Source organism: Malania oleifera, chromosome 1, assembly GCF_029873635.1.
Source record: "Malania oleifera isolate guangnan ecotype guangnan chromosome 1, ASM2987363v1, whole genome shotgun sequence".
Classification (NCBI taxonomy): domain Eukaryota; kingdom Viridiplantae; phylum Streptophyta; class Magnoliopsida; order Santalales; family Ximeniaceae; genus Malania; species Malania oleifera.
This window is the reverse complement of record NC_080417.1, coordinates 14,016,061-14,040,666: the sequence shown is the minus strand read 5'-3', so window position 1 is coordinate 14,040,666 and position 24,606 is coordinate 14,016,061. Positions and strand designations below refer to the sequence as shown.

The 24,606-nt window shown below is 36.3% G+C and overlaps 1 protein-coding gene across 2 annotated transcripts in view; it reads right to left on the bottom strand.

Moving 5' to 3' along the window:
• The window catches only part of LOC131151123 (probable cadmium/zinc-transporting ATPase HMA1, chloroplastic), a 56,191-nt gene extending 38,215 nt beyond the window's left edge, over positions 1 to 17,976 (bottom strand). The window contains exons 1-4 of one of the 2 annotated variants that reach the window (XM_058103258.1): positions 17,236 to 17,976; positions 15,465 to 15,615; positions 15,198 to 15,382; positions 2,347 to 2,493 (exon numbers count right to left, since the gene is read on the bottom strand). In XM_058103258.1, the coding sequence (XP_057959241.1) occupies positions 2,347 to 2,493; positions 15,198 to 15,382; positions 15,465 to 15,615; positions 17,236 to 17,646 (894 nt within the window). In that variant the 5' untranslated portion in view covers positions 17,647 to 17,976. The remainder of the gene's footprint in view (positions 1 to 2,346; positions 2,494 to 15,197; positions 15,383 to 15,464; positions 15,616 to 17,235) is intronic. The other variant, XM_058102598.1, reaches the window with a different exon arrangement.
• Between the last annotated feature and the right edge of the window lie 6,630 nt (positions 17,977 to 24,606).

Here is a 24,606-nt window from a genome sequence, read left to right as displayed (position 1 = left end):
CTCAAATTGTGACTCTTGAGGTTTTTCAAGGGTGGTCAAGATTTAGTGAGATTTATAGATAGAATAACATTAGAAAAAAATTAGAAAATGAAGATATAAGTTGCTCAAATATTTAAAAAAAAATGTTAAAAATTAACAGACAAACTATTTCATGATTTGGGCTATTAAGTTAAAGGATTAAAGATCAATAAAGAATTATAGTTATAAATATGGCATTCATATTTAAAGAAACATTTTTATATGGGTCTAAAGAGATCTAGCGATACTGGATATCCATTAGAAAGTGAAGAAGAAGATGAAAATATTCTACAAATTACTCCTACAATCCCTTTGACACAAATAGAAGATATCACAATCCTAATGAAGTATCAGTTGCTGACTCGCTGTTTCAAAATACTTCAAAATAATCTCCACTGAAGTGAAAAAGTACATAAATATTACATAGTTTGCAGGAAGATTCCTTATTCTAGACAGACTGGGACCCAAAACTCGAAACAATACAACCTGGACTTTGTCGAACCAAACTAAAACTGCTTAAGGTCCACATCTAAGGATTGACAACATAACTGAGCCAAACTATACTGAGTAAAGAAACCAGAGTCACTATGTTACCACGTGTCTATAATTATAGATTGTCCAAAATAACCCAACTCCATAAATCGACAAAAAACACACATATGACAATATAATCAAAACTGACAACATCAGGATCCAAATGGACCTTAATTTTAAAGTTAAACTGAAGGCTATTTCAAATTTCTTTTCTGTTTTGAGATGCTCTTCTACTGGCCTCCCCAAATCTGGTAGAAGGAATCAATAACACCACATCTCCCATCCCACCCAAAAAAAAAAAAAAAAACAAAATTAGCAATCACAATTGTCACAGTTACTCCTATAGAATAAATCCCTCCAGCACCAATTCCACTCCCAAATAGCCAGAACAATAGTGAACAACTATTCTGTGAACTCCCAATTTTACACATTCCCAGTCCAAGAGGGGACCAAATAATTGAAGTGGAATATGCAGGGAAAAAGTTCCAAGCCTCAAACTGCATGCAACGCAAAAGCTTCCAACTAATCTATCTTCACACAGGAGAATTTAAGGAAAAGGAAAATTAGAAAAAGTAGATTTAACAAAAAGAAGCAACAAGAATATATAACTCCTTCATTTCTCTGCATAAATAAGAACTTAAGAAAGAATAAAATAAAAAAAAATTAGATTAGCAATAAGAAATTTCATGAATGTTATAACTCAATGACAGCAGAAGTAAAATATATTTGTGCATGACGGGCCTAAAGAATTTACAATATTTATACTCACTCACACACACACACACACACACACACATATATATATATATATAAATAAACTTATACATGTATGATCTATGTGCATATATGTATGTATGTATGTATGTATGTATGTATGTATGCAGTGTTTTAAAAGGCTCAATCGAGGCTCGCCTCAAGGCAAGGCATGCTTAAAACGCCTTGAGGCTCAATCTAAGATACCAAATTCCAAAAAGGCTAAAGCATTACATGCTGAGGCTTACGCATTTTTACAAAAAAGCACGCTTTTGTGTGCCTTTTAAGTTGAGGCTTGCGCATTTTGGTTGTGTGATTCTCAAGTTAGAATTGGTTAGAAAATTATAACTACATGTTTGTATAAAAGAAATGTCATAATAAGAGTTTATTTCTAAAACTCTTGAACCTTAACCTTTCCAAAATAACTGAGTTGTCTCTTGCATCATGAAAATAGTTTGAACTTTGTAATGGTATAGCTATCTCTTGTCATGATTTATGTCATGTATTCAAGTTAGCAATTATTGAATGGTCAACAAGTATTTTGCGAAGTACATCTCATTTTTCTTTTCTATATTACATTTGTGATTTTCTTAATTTTTACTTTATTTTAAATATATATAACTTATTTAACAAATTTTTATCTTAAAAAATAAATTCTCAAAAGGCTTACACCTCGCCTTTTGAGGGTTAAAACGCCTCACCTTACGCTTTCACCTTTTAAAACATTGTATGTATGTATTTATGTCTGTATGTATGTATGTCTGTATGCATGTATGTTTGTATGCATGTGTGTATTATGTTTTTTCTAATATTATAAAATTTATTTTATATATGTAATATATATAAATATAAAAATATATTTGTTAAAATCTTTTTATTGTTACTATGAGAATTTCAGAAAAGGCAAAAAAAACTAATATAATAAATCATTATACACTATATTCACGACAAGAATTTTAAGCTTCAACAATATTTGTTGTTTAAAGAATACCATGGATCTTCTTTAATTTTAAGATAGCCTTGACATAATTTGAGATATACCTTCACTATCATCATACCATCCTCACTCCTTGCACCACCAGGAATCTTGTCACCAGCTTTCCTTTCTACTGGCTTGACCTCTCCTGTCAGGTGCTCAATTGTAATTGTCGATCTACCTTGCACAACTTCACAATCTACAGGCACAAACTGAATACAGCACCAGTTTCCATTATGACACTTCCAAATTCTAATGCCCCAATCAAAAAGTATTTATAAATAAGCATATTATATTATTTAAGAAAATAATAACAAATAGGAAAACACCAGCCACTAGTAGATCATGATAACAAGTAATCTGAGAGTGAAAAATCCATTGTGATAAACTCACCTTTGTGATTCAATTAATTAGATTGATTTTTATTAATCTTAATAAAGGGATGGAATTGATTGTTGCAAATCTTTAATAATGGAAGGATGAGATGACTAACCCACTTTTATTAACTATAGTGTTTTGCAAATCTTTAATAATGGAAGGATGAGATAACTAACCCATTTTTATTAACTATAGCGTTCTTTGCTAAAACTTAAATGCAACCATTTCATTCTGCCTTAATTTATATAATCATTTGGCATTCTGCAAGCACATCAGAGAAAAGCTATTGCAGAATCTCTCAATTTTTCTCTATTTTATTGTCTTTTCCCTTTCTCAAAAAAAAAAGTTTTTTCTTAATAACCCGGAATTCCAACCTAGACAAACCCTTTTTTAAAAACTGTTGGAATATCTTGGTGATAAATATATAATTTTCATTTGGCCAAGAACCTATAGTGTGATGCATCTAAGGGAAAAGAAGTAAATAAAAAAGCCTGATTAGCATATTACCAATGACCAATAAAGATGAGTTTTAATACCAACCACACCTTCTTCCATCATAAACTTCCTCATTCTGCTATAATATGCAATGGCAGTTGCAAAGCAACTAATCAAGTTAATGCAATCTCTTCTAAATTAAGTGCCTTGTAAGGCAGTGTTGTCAAAAGTAGTTCCATGAGCCACCTAGGAACGCATGCAAGGCGAGCTACTCAAAGATTGACCACCAGTACCCAAGCAAGGCAATGCCTAGGTGCTCATCTAGGTCAAGGAGCAAGGCACTCAGGCACTCACTGGTGTTCAACAAGGTTCATTTCAGCCCTTTTATTTCTTTTTAAGAAAAATTATTTTTTTTTTCATTCCTTTTAGGAAAAACTATTCCGCATTCTAGCATTATCTAATATCTATTCTCCACTTTTTTAGGCTCTTATGAGTAATAATGAGGTGAAGAAGATCAAGCACAAAACTGAATTTCATGAGAAAGAGTGGTGGCAAAAGTGGAAATGAAGCATCAAGTGGTAAGAAAACTAACAGATCTCAGGATTTTTTTCCCTATTGCCTTGGAGCTTTGATCTATTTAACTTCAGAAATCTTAGGATTTTTTGTCCATTGTATCTGTTGAATAATTGGGTAAAATGGAAGACCTAAACTCAATGATATGTCTTTCCCTCTATTTATAATATATGTCAAGTACAGAATGACCCTTACTAACTCACACTAATAACTAACAAAACTCTAACGCATAATAATAATGCTAAATGACTAAATAACAACTAACACTCCCTTGCAAGCTAGTGCATATATACCATATGCTCCTAGCTTGTTACAAATGAATTTCACACGAGCACCGCCCAAGGCTTTAGTGAACAAATCAGCAAGCTGAAATTCAGACTTCACACGAGCGGTTGTAAAGAGCTCCTATATGAGTATCTCCCGAATAAAGTGGCAGTCAACTTCAACGTGCCTTGTCTACTCATGGAAGACCAGGTTTGAGGCAATATGAATAGCAGCTTGATTATCACACTACAACTCCATAGGCTAAGAATATGGAAAACCTATTTCTTTCAACATGTTCTTCAACCAAACAAGTTCACATATAGTGTGTTTCATAGCTCAATACTTTGACTCAACACTTGACCTGACCACCATAGTTTGTTTCTTATTTTTCCAAGACACCAAATTACCACCGACAAAGATACAATACCCAGTGACTTGTTCTCTAGGAATCAAGAAACTGACTCACAACACTTGTTGTGAAGGATATATTTGATCGAAAACTGTGAGATAATTCAACTTTCCAACAAATCTCCGGTACCGACCTAGCTTAGGCAACAAATCAACCATATCTAACACTAACTTACTATTGGGATCCATGAGTGTATCAACAAGTCTGAATCCCAATAGCCCCATCTCATCTAAAAGATCAAGAACATACTTCCTCTGTGACAATATAGTTCCCGTATGAAATCTCGATACTTCTATACCCAAGAAGTACTTCAATGGTCCCAAGTCCTTGGTTTGAAACTTACTCTGTATGAAAAGTTTAAGGTCCTAGATGCCTCGATCATCATCACCAGTGATCACAATGTCATCCACGTACACAATAAGCAAAATCCTACCAGATGGAGTATGACGATAAAATACAAAGTAATCTACTACATACCAATGTAGGCCACACTCAAGTACTAAAACACTAAAACGGCCAAACCATGCTCTTGCAGATTATTTTAATCCATACAATGATTTCTTAAGCTAACATACTAAGTCTGACTCCCCCTGAGCATCAAACACAGGTGGTTGCCCCATATATACCTCCTCATGAAGATCACCATGTAGGAAAAAATTCTTCACACTTAACTAATGTAGAGGCCAATGACAAGTGGTGGCTAAAGAAATGAACAAACGTATCGAGGCAATTTTAGTGACCGAAGAGAATATGTTTGAATAATCCAAACCACACACCTGAGTATACCCCTTAGCAATAAGGTGGGCCTTCAAACGAGCCACAGAACCATCAAGATTGACTTTCCCATTGTACACCTAATGACAACCAACCACAAACTTATCAAGAGGAAGAGGTACCAAATCCCAAGTATCATTATCATGTAGTGCACACATCTCTTCAACCATTGTCGTCCTCCACTCCAAATGGGATAAGGCTTCTGAAATAGATTTTGGAAGAGCAACAGAAGACAGAGTACTAAAATAACAATGATAAGAGGGTGACAAGAAAACATAAGAAACAAAATTAGAGATCGGATATTGGGTACAAGTTTGTTTACCTTTTCAAACAACTGTAGGAGGATCAATGTCATGGGAAATAAGATCATCCAACAAGAGAATTTGAGGCACAATAGTAGAAGATGAAGGAGGCACTTCCCCATTGAGTCTCCGTGTGTATAACTACGAATTGGGATGATCCAAGCGACGAGAACGACTCAACCTGGATGAAGATGTAGGAGGATTGGGGACAGATGATAGGTTTGGATCTGGAAGGCAAGGCAAAGGAAGGGACTTAGCAAGGTCAACAAAAATCAAGGAATCAGAGTAGTATGGTGTAGACTCAAAAAAGTGACATCAGCAGAGACAAAGAATCGATGTAAAGTAGGACTATAACATTGATATCCCTTTCGAGTATAGGAATAGCCCAAAAAAATACATTTGATAGCATAAGGATCCATCTTATCCATTCCTAGAGCTAACTGATGGACAAAGGACACACATCCGAATATACGAGGAGGAAGGGAGAACAAAGGAGCCTTAGGGAAGATAATTGAATATGGTATTTTACCACCAAGGACAGAGGATGGCATTTTATTGATAAGGGAGCAAGCTATGAGCACAGCATCACTCCAAAAAACTTTGGGGACATTCATTTAATACAATAGGGTACGAGTGACTTCAAAAATATGTCTATTTTTCCGCTTTGCAGCTCCATTTTTTTGTGGAGTATGGGCACAAGAGGCCTGATGGATCATAGATTCATACCAGAGCTGGTCATATAAGTACTGAATTGGGTACTAAAGTACTCCTTAGCATTATCACTATGAAGTATCCTAACTAGCATACCAATTTGAGTTTTATTTGGGGACAGAAGGTACAAAAGATATCAAACAACTCGGAACGATCTTTCATTAAATATAACCAAGTCATCCTAGAGTAGTTATCAACAAATGTAACAAAGTACCAAAACCTCAACTTTGACATGACACAACTAGGCCAAATATCAGAATGGATTAGTATGAAAGGACTAACCACCCATTTGTCAATTTGGGAAGTAAAGGGAACACAATGATGTTTGCCCAATTGACAAGACTCACACTCAAGATTAGACACAAAACTCAATGTAGGAACTAGTTGTTTCAACTTGTCCAAGGATGAATGACCAAGGCGAGAATGGATTTGAAGTGGTGTAGCTAGGACTATGCAAGCAGTGCATAGAGAAGGTGACTCAAAGTAGTAAAGTCCACAAGCCTCGCATCCTGTGCCAATTGTTTTTCTCGTGAATCTCGTCTTTAGACCCTAAATAACCATGGAATCATGAAAGAACGTGACAAAACAATTTAGTAACTTTGTAAGCTTACTAACTAACATGAGATTGAAAAGAGATTTAGGAATGCATAAAGCAGAAGAAAGCGATGGAAGGAGTAGGATTTCCCGTTCCTATCCCCTTAACAGTAATAGTGGACTCATCAGCGAGGGTGACTTGAGATAGATTTTTAGGATACTGAAGGTCAGAAAAGAAGTTGGTTGCACCCGTTATATGGTCAGTGGCAGCAGAATCGATAAACTAAGGACTAGTAGGAAGGACACCAAATAACATACAGACTGTAGGATAACCTTTCTGGGCAAAGGACGCAACTTGATAAGATGCTTGTTGATACGATTGATACAGTACAAACCTTGAATATCCTCCTCCGATATAGTCACAGTACGCAGTTCACTCAAACAAGTGACTAACAAGGGAACCATACTTTTGGGGTTGGCAAACTCCATCCTAACATTCACAAACTCAGACCAATGATCACAAGATTAATTTCTAGAACAATCAGAACAACCACTAACAAGGTGACCCACCATGAACAAGAGTCACAAATAAATCAATACAAGGCTATCACAGCACCAAGAAACTCAGACACAGCCCCAAGAAAGCAAGTTAAGCAACACACAACACTAGAACAATTGGAGAGGTGAACCACCAAAACTACCATGGAAAAATCACTAACAAACTTATATAATACTGCCACAGCCTCACAAGAAACAGCTTATGAGAACTGCCACTGCTCCAAGAGAATCACCAATGACTGTTACTAACACTGAACAACAACTAATGAATTAACACGAGTGCATGGTCACAACAAAGATTGGATCTTTGAGCGAAACACATGCCCAACAGCTTGATATTTTGGTATATGGAAGGAATTAGAACATTGACTAAAAGAACACAGCAAATCCCACTGTTTCAGACCCAATAAACTCAATAACCATTGATAAACAGCTTCATGAAGCATCAAACAACCATTCCTTGGAAGCCGTACATGAGCAATTAAAGAAGGTGAGATCTTCGGACAAAAACATCCAAAAAACTCCAATAACATGTTAATAGAGGGATTGGATCACTGCTGGATGATTTCAGGTCAAAAACATGCCTGAAAGTAGCTTCACACACCAGCGCCTGGGGTTAGCCCTGGCAGCCTTTGACCAGAGCGTGAGGACACGTGGAACACTGCCTGAGATATAATTTCAGCGGGGAGCAGATCAGCAGTGTCTGTGGATGACTATGGTGTTGTTTTTGCAAAATCTATAGTAGATTTGGTGTTCTTGAATTGGCAGTGTCACCCAGAAAATTTCCAGCGGCTGGTCTGACTTTCAGCTGCTGTTGGCTGTTTTCTAGGGCTATAGTGTTGCTGGAAATTCTTCTATGATGGTAGACATGCAGCGGATTTTGGGTTTTAGGCTTTGGTTTTGATGGTGGTGGTAACAATTAGGGTTTAGGTTTCAGAATCATGCTCTGATACCATGTCGAATAATTGAGTAAAATGGAAGACCTAAACTCAATGATAGGTTTCTTCCTCTATTTACAATATATGTCAAGTACAATAGGAATGACCATAATACCCTTACAAACTCACACTTCTTACTAACAAAACTCTTAACACATAATAATAATGCTAAATGACTAAACAACCATTAACAGTATCCTTGAATTTTTTTTTTCTTATTGAACTTTGAAGCATCTTAGGATTTATTGATGACTGCTGTTGAAGTATTTGTTGAATTGAAAGACCTAACCACATTGATAGGCGTCTCTTTCTATTTACAATATATGTCAAGTACATACCAATGATCAAAATAACCTTTCTAACTTACCCTTACTAACTCACACTTACTAACATAAATCTAGCACATACTAATAATACAAAATGACCAAAATGACCAAAATTACCATTAACACTCCCCTTCAAATTGGAGCATATATATCATTTGCTCTTAGATTGTTACAAATGAATTTAACATGAGCATCTCCCAAGGCTTTAGTAAATAAATCAGCAAGCTGTAAATCAAACTTCACATGAATTGTTATAACGAACTTCTGCACAAGTTTCTTTCGAACAAAGTGACAATCAACTCCAATGCGCTTTGTCCACTCATGGAAGACTGGGTTGGTGGCGATATGAATAGCCGTTCGATTATCACACATCAACTCCATAAGTTGAAAATGTGGAAAACCCAGTTCTTCCAACATACTCTTCAACCAAACAAATTCACATTTAGTGCAAACCATGGCCCTATACCCTGACTCAGCACTTGATCTAGCTACCACAGTTTCTTTATTACTCTTCCAAAAAACCAAATTACCACCAACAAAGGTACAATACCCAATTGAGGATCTTCTGCCGAAAGATGACCCCACCCAATCAACATCTGTAATTCTATATAATCCTAGAATATGGGTGTACCTTGATCCTAACATAAGATACTTCTCTCAAATGCACCTTTGAGATATCATAAGATGTGAATTACTGCATCCAGTGACTTGTTCTCAGAGAATCGACAAATTGACTTACAACACTGGTTGCAAAAGATATGTCTTGTTGAGTGACTAAGATAATTCAACTTTCCAACAAGCCTTTGATACTGCCATAGGTTAGGCAACAAATCACCCATATCTAGCACTAACTTACTGTAGGGATCCATGGGTGTATCAACAGGTTTGAATCCCAACAACCTAGTCCCATCTAAAAGATCAAGAACATACTTTCTCTATGACAAGATGGTTCCCATCGTGATCTCAATACTTCCATATGCAAGAAGTGCTTCAATGGTCCCAAGTCCTTGGTCTGAAATTTAGTTTGTAGGAAAAGTTTTAGATCCCAAATGCCTTGATCATCATATCTACCAATCACAATATCATCCACGCACACAATAAGCAAAATCCTATCTCATGGAGTATGACGATAAATTACAAAGTGATCTACCACACACCGTCGGAGGCTAAACTCAAGTACCACAGCACTAAATCAACCAAACAATGCTCTGGGAGACTGTTTTAAACCATATAATGATTTCTTGAGTCAACACACTGGACCTAACTCGCCTTAAGCAACAAATCCAGGTGGTTGCTCCATATAGACCTCCTCCTGAAGATCACCATCTAGAAAAGCATTCTTCACATCTAACTAATGTAGAGGGCAATGATAAATAGTGACTAAGGAGATGAACAAACGTACTGAGATAAAATTAGCGACCGAAGAAAATGTGTCTGAATAATCCAAAATCATACACCTGAGTATATCCTTTAGTAACAAGGCGAGCCATTAAACAAGTCATGCAACCATCAAGATTGACTTTCACATTGTACACCTAGTAACAACCAACAACAGAATTATCAGGAGGGAGTGGCACCAAATCCAAAGCATCATTATCATGTAGCACACGCATCTCTTCGACCATTGCAATCCTCACCCAGAATGGGATAGGGCTTCAAAAATGAACTTTGGAAGAGAAACAAAAAGGACAGAGTACCAACAAAAAAGTAATATGTGGGTGACCAGAAATCATAACAAACAAAATTAGAGATTGGATGTTGGATACAAGTACATTTACCTTTCCAAACAGCTATAGAAGGATCAACATCATGGGAAATAGGATCGTCTAATAAGGGAACTAGGGGGGCAGAATTAGAAACTAGAGGAGGTTCTCCTCCCTTAAGTCGCCATGTATATACCTACAAATTGGGATGATACAAGAGATGAGAAGGACTCAAATTGGATGAAGATGTAGGAGGATTAGGCACAAAAGATAGGTTAGGATATGGAAGACAAGGCAAAGGAAAGGACTCATCAAGGTCAAAAAAACTCAAGAAATCAAAGTAGTATGGTGTAGGCTCAAAAAAGGAGACAACAACAGAGACAAAGAAAAAATGTATAGTAGGGCTAGAACATTGATATAACATTTGTTGCATTTCAACTATTTTCAATGAGTCTTTATTTGATCACATGGAGCTTATTTTGAAAGATAATTTATACTTTAAACGTGCAAGAGTTATGATTTAGTGATAGTCTTTGTCTGATGATGATTTTTATTGGTTTCTATATTAGTTAAGTTTTGTGTAAAATATTCACTATTTTTTTTTTGGATACGCCGGGTTTCCTGGGCTTACGCACCAAACTAATCTCATGCCTACGCCAGTCGTGCCCACAGCCAACACGTAGGAGGTAAATCCAGATGTGCGCTACAAGGCAAGGTTTGAACCCCAGATCCACCTAGCACCTAGCATTGCACCTAGCACCTAGCACCTAGCATGGCACCTAGCACCTAGAGATCTTGGCACTTTAAGGTGCCTTGAGCTTTTGGCTACATTGTTATAAGGATTAAAAGACTACTACTATGTATTTGCTTACCATTTCTTGCCTTCTCTTTCTACAAAAAAGTGGTTTTTTGACATTACCACATTTATCTCAGCTGGTGAAACTATTGGATAGCACTAGCATGGTGATGCACATAAGAAAAACTGCTGTTTATTTTTCTTTTGATTATTTCCTTATTTCAAGAAGAGAGATCATACATACCTTATATTTCTCTTCAAATTACACAACATCAAAAAGCACCAAGAACTCATTGTAATTGTCGACCTGCCTAAGACAACTTGACAATCTGTGTGCACAAACTGAATACAGCACCAATTTCCATATGATACTTCCAAATTATAATGTGTTGATGTAAAAATGCCGTACCCAGTGCACAAGGCTCCCACTTTGAGTGGGGTCTGGGAGAGGTGGATGTCGGCAAGCCTTACCCCCATTTTTGGAGGGCCCGCTCCCAAGTCTCGAACCCAAGACCACCCATACCGAGGTGGAGGCACTTGCCATCGCACCAAGGCACGACCTCTTATAATGTGTCTATGAATAATTTATTTATTGTTTTATACATAATGTGTCGATGTATAAAACAATAAATAAATTATATTTTCTATGAGCCTAATAACAAATAGGACAACACCAACCATTTTTAGATCAAGATAACACTCAATCTCACAAATGAAGAAGGCATTGTGATGAACTTAGAGTTATGATTCAATTAGTTAGTTGGTTACAATTAATAATAATGAGATGGATGAGATGACCAACCCATTCTAACTAACTATAACATTCTTAAATTGAAAAAGATCTTAAATGTGACCATTTTGTTCTACCTTAATTTATATGGTCATTGACATTATGCACACGCAATAGAGAAAAGCTATTACAAAATCTCTCAACTTTTCTCTTCTTGTTCTGTTGCTTTCTTAAAAAAAATGTTGATGAATCATCTTGCATAGGTTTTGTAAGGCCAGGAACTTATAGCACAACACGTCCATGGGAAAAGAAGTAAATAAACACTTGATGATAATTACCAATGACCAAAGAAGGTGAGCTCTAACACAAGCCACTCTTTCTTCCATCACCAAATTTTCCTCATCCTGCTTTGATAAGCAATCACAGTTGCTAAGCAGCTAATCAACTCAACACAATCTCTTCTCAATTAACTACACATTTGGTACATAGAATAGAATGAAATGGACTCGAATTTATCACTTGATTTCTTCATGCTTCCCATTCAAAATTTCATTTCATTCCATCTCCAGATCATTTCATTTCACAAATCAGCCATGATGCATCTTGTGAGGCAGTATTTTCAAAAGCACTTGCCCAGGTCAACCCAGGCAAAGCCTGTTCACGCATTGCCAAGGTGCTCTCATGGGTTCGATAAAGGATTGATCCAGCCCATTTTATTTCTATTATAGAAAATTTGATTTCCTTTTTGTTCTTTTTTCAGAAAAAGACAGTCTGCATTCTAGCATCCTCTATTCCCTGCTTTTAGGTTCTAATGATGAAGTAGATGAAAAATGCAAATAAAGTACAAAAAATTGAATTTTCATGGCAAAAGAATGGGTGGCAATTGGCAAAAGCAAAAACAAAGCATCAAATGGTAAGAAGACCAACGAGTCTTGGGATATTTTTTCCTGCAGCCTAGGAGTTTTAATCAGATGAATTTTAGATCATCTCAGGATTTATGCCATAAGCAACTTTATGTAAAAACTTAAGCTATTAGTTTGTGGGCGACAATGCATGTCAAGCCTTACCACCCCCCTGCCTGCAACCTGATTGCACATGGAGAAACAAACAAATAATAAACAACACCCATTACAGGCAACTAGATAAAATAATTGCCAATAAAAGAATAAATGCAAGCTAGAACCCAGGCCTCCTGACAGTGAGAGATCTGATACCATGTAACCACTTTACCTAAAAGCTTAAGCTGCAAGGTTGTGGACAACAATGTATATCAAGCCTTAACAAAATATACGTGGAAATTTTTTTCCTCTTATTGACCTGTGAAGCATCTTAGATTTATTGATGATAATATGTCCAATGAATCTTTATTTGATCACATGGAGCTTCTATTATTTTGTAAAATGGTGCAAGTGTTATATTTTAGTGATAGTCTTTACTTGATGATCTTATTGATGTCTCTTAGTTATGTATATTAAAATAATTCCTATTTCTTTAACCAGTGGCTGACTTAATCCAAGCAAGCACTTATGCAGTGCCTAGTGCCTCGAGATCTTGGCGCCTTGAGCTTTTAACTACCTGTTGTAATTTGAAAGGTTTAATAGACCATTACTGTGTATATTTGCTTAGAATTTCTTGCCTTCTCAGTCTCCAAAATCAGGTTTTTCTGCAAAAACAAGGTATTCTGACCTTACCGCAATTTTCTCAGCTAGTGGAAATATTGGATAGCACTAGGATAATGATGCACACAAGAAAAATGCTCTGTTTATATTTTAATTCAGTATTTTTAAGAGCAGAGATCATATATACCGTATATTTCTCTTCAAATTACATGACATCAAACAGACTTCTTTTTGAGTGAAGATCTGGCCTTTGTTGAGCACTGATCTCACTGTAGAGGCACAGGAAAAAAGAAAAAAAGAGGGATAAATCAACAGGACAACCTTCTTTGCAGCTAACAACTAAAGACTGGATTCACTATAATTTACCCGATCTAGTCTTGTTCCTTCATTTTAATCCCCATACCTTTTTTTTTTCCGATAGAAGAGGAGATTTCATTAAAAAAGCAAGAACATACAAAAAGGAGGATAAGCGTCCTCCTATGGCAAAAAGAAAATATAAAAGAAGCAGCAATCACAATAAGATAGCTCACGACTAAAAACTGGATTCACTATAATTTATCCCATCTAGTTTTGTTCCTTCATTTTAATCTCCATATATTTTTTTTCGATAGAAAAAGAAGAGATTTTATTAAAGAAGAAAGAACATACATAAAGGAGTATAAGCATCCTCCTAAGGGAAAAATAAAACATAAAGAAGAAAATGCAATCAAAATAAGACAGATGACAGCAAAGAAACAGAGAGAAACCAAGTAATGAATCTGTCCCAAAGCAAAGGACAATGGATCTTCTTCCCTGAAAAAATACAAGAGTTCCTTTACATCCAAAATTCCTCATAAAAAATGCAAAATCCACAAGTCCACAATCCCCATATCCTAAAAAATAAAGCATAAGGGCCTCGTCGTGATTCAATAAAGTTCAGCCTAATTTTATAAGCATGTGTTGATTACACAAACTTTGGTGGTCTATCAGCTTTCAGCTGAACCAAAACTCAGAACTCAGATGATATAAACAGCCAATGTGCTTACATCATCCTACTTGTATTGACCATCCAAACTTGCTAATCTAACCTGAATCAACTAATATTGAAAAATCTTGCATCACCTTAGCTGAGCTAACACATGATACACCGAAATGAACGAACCCAATGACAGCCCAAATGGCTCCTATTTGATTGACATTTTCTTACACTCCCAAACTTCCAACAATCGATTCAATGCCTCAGAATCTGTTCTTTACTTCTTTTCCAAGAATGCCAGTTAGGCTGTAGACGAGCATAAAATAACAAAATACAAAAAATAATCTTTCATATTGTAAGCAGCAAAACTAAAGCCAAAACCTCTCCTCCCTCCCTCCCTCCCCCATTCCTCCCGCAAAACCCGGTCATGCCAAAATAGAAATGCATAGAAATTGAAATATTTATGTTTATGAACACTAATCTAGCACGTGTTATCTTCAAGATTAAATAGAAAGAATGCTTAACTCTTTTAAATAATATTCAAAAAGATCATAATGTCAGCCCACATTTAAGATAAGACCTGGGTACCAATATTAAGAAACAATTTTTGACAATGGAAAGGCGTGGTCATAAATTGACCAGCTATCTAGAATAGCAAACCCCCCCCCCCCCCCCCAAAAAAAAAGTCAGCACAGGTTTCCAAATCTATTTTGTGAGGATGATGATGAAAATGAATAGCACTGAAATGTTTCAAGCTTTTTAAGGTGTAAAATGGGCTCGCAATGAAGCAAATTTAAGTGGGATATTGATGATAACCATAATGTACGTCAACCAACCAAAACTACACAATCAATTGAAATTTGCCTAAATACTATGAAGAAGAAAAAAGTGATGAACTTGCAATCACAGACCTCACCAGCTCGGATCAAAATCAATGAGCCAACTTCTAAATCATGCACAGGGACTCTTCTGGATGTCATATCAGAAAGCTGGGGAGGCTTATCATTTTCCACATCCAGCACAATCGCAAAATCTGGATAATTTTCCTTCAACTCTTTAACATCAACCATTGACCGGCTGGTAAAATAGTCTTCAGCTGCGGTCACAAGAAATATTAGACAAAAATAATTAAATCATCAAACAGAATTGCTGCTGAATTAACTAATTGAGAAGTATACCTATATGAGCCAGATTAAACATTGCAAGAAGTAAGCCTCCTTCCAAAGAGTTCCCCATAAACACCGATGCAAATGCAGCAAGAGCCATGAGTACATGTATGTTCACTTTGCCAGCAGAGATATCAACAATAGCATCAAGTGAGGCTGAGATCTGACATGTAACATGACATGATCTTAAATAGTTACAGAGCAGTATAAATTCAATGATGAATAAGCTTGATCATATATTCGCACAAGATGAGATAACAAACAAAAATAATCACCCAAAAGGTTCAATAATATTTAAGAAATTTTCTTGAATTCAAAGAAAATATATTTAACAAAAACACAGAAAATAATTAACATGCATAGGCAAGAAATAGCATGTAAGTAGTGCCAGATTAACAAGACCATATCCTTGAAGGCAGCTAAAAAATAAAAGAACATTAGGTCATCAAACTTTCCTCCCCAAGCCACCACTGGAAATGGACAACTCCCAGTTCCCACAACTAGGAATTTTTTATCAAAATCAATGTGCTTTGAAAAAAGGTATTTCCCAAGAATCTACTAGTCAGCTCTATTCTTGATGGTTTCAAACCCAAAGTGCCATTGATGTTGGCAAATGACAGCTCTATTCTTCTTTTCCTTCTTTTTCCAGCAACAACCCTAGTCAGCCGATAATGAGGTGACTCCAATATTCAAAATCCAACAGATCATCAAACTCATACCCACAGCCACCTTCCATGTGAATTGTGACAGCCTCACCCATCAGACAGCCATCAAATTTTAGAACCCCAAACAATCAACTAACTGTCCTGATCTCGCCACCTCCATTTACAACTAAAACCCACAGCCTCCATTCACACCACCCGCTGCAACTGTGAATTCTCCACATTTAGTTCCACCATGGTTAAATACTATGTGTCCACTCTTAAAGTGCACTTTAGGGCCATGCTTCTAATCTGCTAGCTTTTGCATTATGGAACACAATGGAATGGAATCCAGATTACTAAAAAATGGTGATTAAATCAATACGTTCAATAAAGAATGAAAATCCTAAAGAAACTACGAAAATCAAATCACACAAACTTCTAGTTGAAAGAAATGGAGAAAGTAAGCGATCATTGCATTTACTCAATAAAACTTTCCTCAATATGGCCATAAATATTTAATAGTCATCCTGACTCCTAAGTAAGCACTTCAAAGTGCACCACAATTTTTCAAACAGCAAATCAACTAAGCCTCCTCCTCCCACATCCCAATATCAAGCCAAGTGATGTACTCATTGCCTACACTGGTAGCACAACCCTGATCGAAGTAAGTATGAGCTTCATACCAGCCATCAATTTCTAGGGTAATTAACAGTCATCAATCCTCATCAAACTAAATTTAGTATGTGCAGCACGAGGCATTATTGGAACCCCAAACTATACTAATTTTGGTGCCCAGCACAAACTCATATTTTGTGAACGTGGTCAGTCAGAACACATAAAATGTTCCTTTCACCCAGACACCTTTCCATACTTATTTATGCGATCACCATTTCTAACACCATGAAGGATTCAATGAAGAAATTTGTCCATTCATAATACCCCCAGTGCAAACTATTCTTCATTATTTAATGTTCAGATTTTTTTTTTTGAAGTAAATTGTACTTAATTTCACGATGCGCATCAATAGACGTCATTGTTAGAAAGCAAAGCAAAAAAAATTCCACGAAAAGAAATATGGGAGGTCGCAGTTTGGCATCAACTATCAATATTGTGAGAAGGAATTGGGAAATAGATGTTACCCCGACAAGTGGGAAAGCAATGAGAATCAAGACGTTCTGAAAAGACTTCGCAGCTGGCTTTGGGATCAGATACGGGCAAGCAGCAGCAGCCAAAAGCAAAGCTGCCGAGGAGCAGCACAGTTGCAAATGCTCCCGGAGGTAATTTGCGAGGTAAGACCAACCGATCGTATCGGCAAACGCCAGAACCGCCTCCTGAGACTGACTCAACTTTCGGCCACCGCCCTGATGCTGATGCTCGTAGTGGTGGTCGTGGTCGTGGTGATGATGATGATTGTGCCGGGTTGCGAAACGGGGCGGTCGGAGACGGAGATGAGGGGAGCTACGAGGAGAGAAGTGGGGCTTGCGAAGTAAGGAAGAGAAACGAATGTTGGTGTGGAAGGTTGAACGGAGGGGAAGGGGGAGAACGTCCATTGTTGGAACTATGAGTGGTGGCTGAAATTTCAGGCCATAAGGCGGAGAATGACGGAGATTGAAGATTGAGGAGGAGAGATGGGGGAATCGCGAGGTGAAGTGAAAGAACAATTCCGGGTGGGCGCTGTCACTCACTCACACACTCCCTCTCTCCGTGTCGCGGCGTTCGACTTCGCGGCCTTCTTCTTCTTCTTCTTCTTCTTCTTCTTCTTCTTATTGCTCAGGGGCAAAGTCCAAATGGTGGGGGGCCGGTGTCGTTCCAGCGGCCACACTATGTGCTCATGCCCTGCGTCTGGCGTTCCTTCTCGTGCGTGCGACCGGTACCACACGTTCCACTTGTTCAGTTAAAAATTTAAAAAACAGTACGATTGGTCAGGCCGCCGGCCCAATTCCCAACTCGCATCCGCAGGGGACCAAAATATTTCTTGAGTTTTTTTCAATTTTGATATTTGTTAGTATAAATTATTTATAAATAGTTTGAATTGGACTTCTTTTTTCTTTTTTTTTCAAATTCATGCTTTGAAAAATCACGAACTTATCTTACATGCGTTAAGAAAAAAACGTTCCTTTTTATTAAAAGACACTCTTCTATATAATATTTTTTAACCAAAAAACACAATGTGGACTAATAATTTTTAAACGTCTTTAAATACAACTTCAAAACTTCTTTATAACTTTGAATATAATGAATTTCAATTCAATTTGTCTCATAAAAAATTAAGTAAGATAAGATTAATGACTTATATTATATAATTATATGTAAGATTTAAAAATAAAAATTTTTTAATCAAATTGGTGTGTGGTGTACAAAAAATTATTGAAAAATTTAAAATCACTAAAATCGAACCATTTCACATTTTGATTTAGTATTTGGATTTTGACATTTAACTTCTTGGAATTCAACTTTTTGATTTCGATTTCAATTTTAGAAATAAACTTAACTGAAAAAACTAAAAACCAAAACACATATGTATCATTTATATATTAAATAAATATTCATATTTACTAATTAAAAATTATTACATTTTATGTAATAACCCCAAAAAATTGGTAATACAAGATTAATGGAGTGATTTCAAATAAAAAATAAAATAAATAAATAAATAAAATTTTAAAAAATATTAAATTAAGATTAAAAAATTTAAATAATTAATTAATTAATTAATTACTTATTATTAATTTAAATAATATTATATTATATTATAATATATATAAGTATATAATATAATATTATTATAATATAATATATTATAACTAATGAATCTTCTAAAGGGAATTAGCATCTGAATCAAATGTTCAGAGAACGCAAAGACGCCCCCCAAGCGCTCTGTCTCTCCTTCGTTCTCTCTCCCACTCTTTTCAATTTTTCGTCTGATTTTCATCCGATCGAAAATTAGAAAATATTTCTGAACTTCATTCTACGCCACCAACATTTTTACCTGAACGAATTTATCATAGGAGCGTAGGCATATTTTCTTGGGTAAACTCAATTCTCACTTTTACCTCAATTTCTCGTAAATCTTAAGTCCAATTGATGATCGGACACCACCATGAGAATCTAAGAATGATTCTCTACAAATCTAGTGGAGCGGAGTTCTCATGAAGTCGTTGTAGGTATAACCCCACAATTAGGCTAAGGGGGTTATTAAGTGGCTAATTATTGTTTAATTATTGTAGATTTGGAAATGTTAAATATTGGTCATTCAGAGGTTGAATTAAGGTTATTGAATTCAGGGCTCAGGTAAGCGCTATGAGTGTAATTTCAAGACCCTACAGGCATAGTTCAGAAAACCAATGTAAGTTGATTATTTTGGAGTTTAACAATTTATTTTGATTATTGGGAGCTTAGGAAATATTTAATGGAAATTATGTTGAAATTCTGTTAAATGTTATGGGGAAATGGAAATTGTAGGTTTTAGTATTGAAAATGTCATGGACTCAAGATTGAACTGTGTGGGCATCTCAGTAAGACAGGTAAGGGGAATAAATTATAACAGGATTTGCGTGAAATACTAGTTGATTTAGTTGTGAAATGGATTATTATAATTTCCTAAATTATTATTATTATTATTATTATTATTATTATTATTATTATTATTATTATTATTATGTGTTTGATAAATGAGATACTATGTGGCATATGATTTTGAAAAAATGGTGAAATGAATATTGTGGCATGTAACTTGAAATGTGGAAAATTGAGGAAAATTGATATGATAATTAATATCCTTGGAAAATGGTTGAAACTGGAAATGTTAAGGTGATTTTCTAAAAAATAATGGAAAGGGAATAAATGGATGTTAAAAGGATTTTATGGAAACAAGGAAAGCATGATATGTTAGTATATGTATATATAGAGATATGTGAAATATGGGAATGATTTTATGAAATGAAGAAAATATGGAATATTGATATATGTTTGCTGGAATTGACAAAATATGTGAAATGAAATATATTTTCGTATGTATGTATATATTGTTATGAGATAAAACAGGATGTGAAATGCTAGGAATACTGAAATGTGGAAATTGATATATGAATACTGATTTGTGAATAATGAATGTGAATATTGAAAATGTAAACATTGCAATGTAACAACTGCAATGTATATACATATATATATATATATATATATATGGAAGTGGAAAATGATAATATGAGAAAATGAAATGGTGAAAAGGAAAAATCATGATGGATGGATATGTAAACCCCAGCGATGGGTTATGATATCGAGCACGGTACTGATGCTAGCGAATGAAAAGTGCATCCACACGAACTCGCGGAGCATGTGGCGTGACAATGCGAATGGGTCAAAGTAGGGTTGTATATTGCCCCCTGGATTCCGGACCAGGGTATGAGGCAGATCATTCGTTACTATAGACATGCTTATGGTATTATTTGATCTAACTGCGGTTGACCAACTGGGTTGGTCAACCGCAGTTAGATCCAGTCTTTGGGACGCACAACCCTGACCATGGGGGGAAGCATGGCATGGAGAAAAATCATTAGAGCAACCATGAGTTATAGACACGACATGGTACAAGGTACTGAGGATACCCATGGGCTGGATAGTGAAAGGAAAGTGGCCATGAGTTACATACATGACATGGTACAAGGTACTGAGGATACTCGTGGGCCTGCTAAAAGAAACATGGAAAATAAAGGGAAAAAGGAAAAAAATATAAAAAATAAGGAAATGGTAAATTAATGAATTTGAAAATATGGATAAAACTTATAAAAGTTATGTTGAATATCTATGTGATTATATGTATATACCATTATTTTCTCAGATGATTAATAGTTTGAAAGAGCTTTTATTTAATATTACAACTACACTCATATTGTCACACACTGTTAATAATTTATTCCATCTTACTGAAATGTGTCTCGCCCAAGTATTAAACTTTTCAGGGGACCGGGATCGAGCTGGTGATAGAGCTCCCAGATAGAGTGGAGCAGGGACTCTGATATACAGGGTAAGTGTGTTAGATGGGATTGGATAACTTTTTAGGGTTTTTATGTTTGGGAATGTACTTTGAATATGTGTATAGATTTGGGTGAAATATACTCTGATATGTGTATTTGTTGTGACTTGTTTATATACGATGACTTCCGCTGCTAGGTGATTTATTTATGTTATGACTTGGTATACCCGGTACCCAATGTGGGTTGAGTTATATGCATGGTATCAAAATTGATGATGTGGCCTACTGGTGTGGATAAGAAATTAAATTTAAAAAAAAATTATGGAAATTGAGGCGTCACATTCTAATTTCATATATTAAGTAAATCTTCCATTTTAAATTTATTATAATTCAAAATAATGATTTTAAAGCACTATATTGGAAACATTTCAATGGGGAAGGGGGTTTATATAGTTGTAGGGAAACCCCCAAGAAGATCCATCTTCCGATGTAGGAATGGGAGTTGGGGAGAGATCTAGAGAGGAGAGTTTTGTTGTTGTTGCATGCTTGGAGAGGAGACCTAGGGTTAGGATTAAGGAGATGTTTGCCCCACATTGTAAGTACCAAGAAAATGGTTTTCTTTAAAACCCACTGCCTAGAAAGGGCTCCCACACTACCCCGTACCCTGCTTGTGGGCCTGCTCATTAGTGGGTTAGGCCTGCAATATGTAGTAAGTTATGCTAGGCTTGTATTTTATATTTGAGTAAAAATTTGGGCCTTTATTTTTGTTTGTATTGGGTTGTCGTCAGTTAGACACCAATTCGAACTAGATAACCGCATTAATCATTTTGAAAAAAATTGATGGTCAAGGCTTTGCAATTTTGATAAACTAATATTTTTGGTTTTATTTTTTATTCAACCTAAAACTAAATCAAAGGGAGCCAATTACACCCCTACTCACACATGCCTATCAACTTTTTTCATGAAAAATTAATGATGCTAATATACTCCTCAACCATGTAGAAATCAGAATATTAATCAGTATATTCTTTTTAATTTTTTGAACTTTTCCATCTTTAGAGGTGAGTGTCTATGCACCTAATGATTTAATAACTCCAAAGCTAATGCTTTATATTCACATTATTTTAAGTTTTGCACTAATGATTTACATTTACATTTACATTTATTTTAGATGAATTAACTCATTTATGACAACTACGATCAATTCCTTCTTGGATAATTGTAAAAAAATTCTATTGTTCTATTAGATAGTTGAACTACTATTTGGGCTTTGATGCTTTTTCTTTTCACAATTTAGGGTTGTATCTCTGGTAGACTATTAGGGGTTTCCTCCACCGTAACTAGAAAATGATTAGGGCTCTCATCTTCCTTGTCTAATTAGGACTTCTCAACAATTATCTCTTTCTGTGGTTAGCAGAGAAAGACATTGACAGTTGAGGGTCGAGGAAGTGATCATTAGATCTACCATTGAAGCAAGACAAAAGCGGGGAGGGGAGGGATTTAAAAGAAGGCATAGAAAGGAAGGCGTTGTTGCAAAGAGAGGGACAATCATATTGCATGCTCTCTGAGCAACCAAAAGTCAATTAGAGGTAATTGATAATCATTGCCAGGTAACACTGGTCTGCATGGTGTTGATTTTGGGCACCCAGTCATAATTTCCATTCCAATCTCTATGGTTTTGAAGTGTTAAGTCCCTCAAAGGTGCAATATGTTGTGTTTTCTAATTCAGTAGTCACTGGTTTATTTACATTAAAATTCTCCTCTTGAATCTTACTAATTCTTCCTCTTGAATCTTACTTGTAAGAACCCGAACTGTGATAATTAGATTTAAATATTAAGAGAGGGGCAAAATTGGAATTTACCAGGTTTTCGTCGACGAAGCCAGATTTCGTCGACGAAGTGTATGCTTTTCTCATCGACGAAATTCAGAGGCTCGTCGATGAGAAAAAGCTAAGAGGTCTGGGAATTTGGAAATATCAAACTTCGTCGACAAGGCCACTGATTCGTCGACGAAATCAGTGAAATATTCGTCGACGAAGGTTCCATTTCATCGACGAAATTGGGCCGGGTCAAAGGGCTATAAAAGGAAATTTCCTTTACTTCTTCATTAAGTTACTTCAAGTTTATCTCTCTCTCTCTAAACTCTCTTTACTCTCTCTCTCTCTCTCTAGATTTCTTCGCCGATCGTTGATAGGATCGAGAAATGGAAGTTGCCACGAGGATCGTGGAAGGATTCTCTACAACTTCTACGAATCAAAATCTCGTTTCGGAGGTTTTCGGGTTTTGACGAAAAGTCGAGGTAAGGCTCGGTTTTCATTTCTGATCTCGTAGTTTTGTAGAGGATGGTCTTGTGAGTATATTCTGTACTGTGATTTGTAGGTTTTGGAACTCGGTTCGCTGTTTAGGAGCCTTGGAGTTCGGGTTTTGTTATATGGGGTTAAGGTAAGGGGAAATTATGTTATATTGGTTATTTTTGAAATCGGATTCGGTAGAACTGTGGTCCACGGTCCTGTGTGTGTTTTGGCTACTCATTTGGGGGGATCTAATGGGGAAAACTATAGGTTTTTCATTATTGCAGTTTTGGGAAAAAGGGGGCGACGGGCTGAATCCCGGGTTTTGTTGAAAACCGAGTATATGTGTGATTTATACTGTGATATTGGGATAGCCGTGCCTTGACTTTGTTTAAACTGTATTTGTTTGGAAAACCATGATTTAGATTACCAAATGAGTGTGGTTTGTTTGGTTATATGAGCATGCATGTGTGTTTGATATGCGGAACTACTAATAGGAACGCGGTTTCGGAATTACTAATAGGATCGCAATTCCAAAATGATTCCAGGTATTGAGAGTGACGGCTCTATATCCGAGGGCATGTGTTTATCGCCTGCCACGTAGGCAAGAGAGACCGGCTCTATATTCGAGGGCGTGAGCCTATCCCGGCAGATCAGGGCGAAGGGTGTGGATCCACTAGCGCTGGTATGATGCCATGGGAGTCGAAGACTAGCCATGTGTCGGTGGCGCCGTGCTTCACTGTTTGGTTACGGGCCAACGCCAGAATACCAAACCGGCTTTGGGCCGATGAGTGTGATGACACAGTGTATTGATCATGTGTGTGTATTGTGATGGGACTGCGTATAAATGGCCGCCATATGCATGCGTATATGCATTGTGTGTATGAATACGGGATTGCATTTAACTGCGTGTATGTTGTGTCATGATAACACTCAAATGTCACACACCGATATAACCTGTTTTCTTCCTTACTGAGAGGTGTCTCACCCCTGCTATACATACATTTTTACAGGTCCTTCGAGTAACCGGAACTAGCGTCCTCGTGTAGGGAGCTTAGTGGCCGGTGTACTGCATTTAGCGCTAGGTAAGTGCTAGGTCTGTAATTTTGGTGGGTTGCCATTTTGGGATGTGTTGGGCACCCGTTTGTACGTTTTTGATAGAACATTGTGTGTGCTCTTGTATAGACTCTAGTATGGTACTGCATATGTTGATATTGAATGACTTTTTCCGCTGCGTATATAAT